We start from the raw sequence: 2,900 nt of genomic DNA on the forward strand, positions 1-2,900 counted from the left end.
CTGGGCCCCCGACGATGGTGATCGCGAGCCGCTGACCCTGCCTCCACTGCTGCTTCTCGGGGGCTGCCGAGACGGGGCCCCCCAGTCTCCTCCCCTTGCCCGGCTGTGGGTGAACCTGCAAGCTCCTTACCCACCCTGAGGACTTTTTTTGCAAGGAAACGAGGGAGGGAGGGAGAGGGAGAGAGCGAAGGGGAGCTCGTCCATCCATTGAAGCACAGTTCACTATGATCTTACTCGCTTTCAGCACTGGAAGACGGTTGGATTTCGTGCATCATTCGGGGGTGTTTTTCTTGCAAACCTTGCTTTGGATTTTATGTGCTACAGGCTGCGGAACAGAGCAGTATTTCAATGTGGAGGTAAGAGTAAGAGGGTTGCCTTCCTTCTCCAGCCTACCCCCACCCCGCCACATTTCCTTCACTCCACTGAGCCTGGTAGCTCGGAGCAGCCCGGGGCTCCACACATTGTTCCCTTCCTGCCGCCCAGACCCTGCTTGAGTTTCCTTGGGTCGGGTCCTGGGTGATGGATGCGCTTCAGAAGGAGAATCCGTTATCCCCAGCCGCACAAAGCGCGATGCTGCGCGCTCAAAGGCACAATTGTAGCAGATCCATCTTTTCGCCCTGGGAACTACATATAGCAAACGTGGAGCTTAATCAAGACAGCCTGGGTCTGTGATGGTTCATTCCACAGCTCGGGCAAGATGGCATTAATCGCTTGCCATCCCATGTTTCCCTGGTATTGTGCCTGAAATCTTTGGCCCCGTGTTTTGATGTCTAACAAAGGAGGTTAAAAAATCAGAGACTGGAGGAGAGAGCGTGGGAATACTTGATATGTTTAATAACATTACTTTGCGATAAAACACTTGACTAGACAGAGTCTTTTTCTCATTTGAACATAACTTAATACACTGTAACTAGATCTGGCTACACAGCGACATGAAATCAATCTCTCTTAAGTGTCTTCTCTCCCCTCCCCCGCCAAGTGAAAATAAACGTGGCCCAATGTAGTAGTTCTCCCGTGTGTTTTTAATTTTCTTTCACACCTTCATGGCAAACGGAGAGATGTTAAACTGTCACTTGCTTTACCTTGGTAGCTTTGGTGACCTGACGGGCACATCACATAGCAAAAGGGAACTTAAGAATAAAGGCTTGTCAGACCTTGGCCAAAGTACTTTTCCTGTCATCAGCTCAGCACTAAAGCCAGTAATGTGCAATCAATCAATGGAAGCAAGCAGTTGTACACCTGGGCTTAACACCACTGTGCCACGCAGGCTGTGGAATCCACAGACAGAGGGCCTTCATAATATCTATTCCTTTTGATTAGACCTTAAACCTTCTGACATGTCGAACGACTTTTGATTAAACCTCTAAGGAATAATGTGTGTGTGTGTGTGTGTGTGTGTGTGTGTGTGTGTGTGTGTGTGTGCTGTCTCCATTATGTTGTTGATCCCATAAGGCTTAGACTGTCATTTTGCTGGGAGTGAGGGTTTTCACAATAGCACGACCTGTTGCACAGTATCTGAACATACTCCAGTTAACTGATTTATATACCAAGTAGACATAATAAATACCATGTGTGAAAGCATTCTCAATATAACTCTGTGTTTATACAGACTGCTCTTAGAACCTCGTGGAGTAAGTGATGGTTGGCGGAGGAAAACGTATGTGAAGAAGTTAACAGCCATTAGTAAGAGTTAAAGAAGTTTACAGAATGACTAGATTGCACAAAAGCCCCCATTGGAAAGCCCAAGCCCATGTAACCCTTAGGAAAGGAAAGCTGTGTCTTTCTATGTAAAAACTGGGATAGAAATGGGGCTCCCCCAAGGCTGCAAATTTGAACTTTGGGGATTACAAACTACAAATGGATTTTTTGTGTGCCTAATGGTTAAGCTAAGAAATAATTTGATGCTGACATGAAGAAATAATGCAGTTCATTGCCTGGAGGACTGAGAGTGGACACTTGTTGAACACGTTGGAAACTGGAGAACTGTTACTACTTGGTGGAGGTCGTGGTGCTGAGGTGGAGCGTGGGGGGTTAAAAGGAAGTGCCAAGTTGTGTCTTGTACTCAGTAGCCAGAGAGGGAGGGGCTAGGCTGAACTGGTGGCTCTGGGCCTGTAGGAAGTCTAAAGCTTGGTTACAGAGATTATGGAGGTTAACATCAGCCTTTTTGTGGGTCTTAGATTATTTGAAACCAAAATATAATTTAGATGATATTTCTTTAAGTTGAATAAGTCCATTCAATTAGCTAATGTTCTACAAAAAGTTATGATTTTACTAAAAATACACCATATATTTAATTCTGACTTCCAATGATTGCTTTCTATACCAAGATCTATATGTGAAACTATGGCTTGTGAGGAGAAAAAGTTATTTCTCGTTTTTAGGATGTTTATAATTATATTGAGAAACGCATTCATCAAACTATGTAAAAATAAGGGGCATATGCCACCTGGCATCTCAAAAAAACACTTTGATACAGAAGAATTGTTTTCAATTAATTAAAAATTTCATAGCAGATTATGATTCATAGCTTGTATTATCCCCAAAGAGGTTTTTTGTTGTTGTTTATTTGGTTGTTTTATTAAGACCTTCAACATTGTCTTAGGTGTTTCTTTTGTGTGTGATGATTCTCCCACCCTTGAAAAAAAGCAATTATTCAGAAGTGGTGGTTATGAGACGTGAATTTCTGTCAGCTTCATTTGTATTAGATTTGTGTTTATTAATATCAGAAAAACAAATGGGAAGAGTAGGCCATCACTTTTCCAGAAGGGGCACTTATGTTGTGTTTCTCATTCTTGGTTGCAGAACATGTACTGAGCATGCTTTATTATACTGCTTCTCAAGGACAGTCTCAAAATAAACAGTAATGGTATTAATCATGCATGAAGCTCCTATGATAGGTA

At 43.2% G+C, this 2,900-nt stretch overlaps 1 protein-coding gene across 1 annotated transcript in view; it reads left to right on the forward strand.

Moving 5' to 3' along the window:
- Positions 1-37: 37 nt before the first annotated feature.
- The window catches only part of MMP16 (matrix metallopeptidase 16), a 326,776-nt gene continuing 323,913 nt past the window's right edge, over positions 38-2,900 (forward strand). The window contains exon 1 of the mRNA XM_004697483.2: positions 38-356. Coding sequence (XP_004697540.1) covers positions 225-356 — 132 coding nt within the window. The 5' untranslated portion in view covers positions 38-224. The remainder of the gene's footprint in view (positions 357-2,900) is intronic.

The sequence above is a fragment of the Echinops telfairi genome, unplaced genomic scaffold (genome assembly GCF_000313985.2).
Source record: "Echinops telfairi isolate 266 unplaced genomic scaffold, ASM31398v2 ScPeMD7_1;HRSCAF=3_0, whole genome shotgun sequence".
Classification (NCBI taxonomy): Eukaryota; Metazoa; Chordata; class Mammalia; order Afrosoricida; family Tenrecidae; genus Echinops; species Echinops telfairi.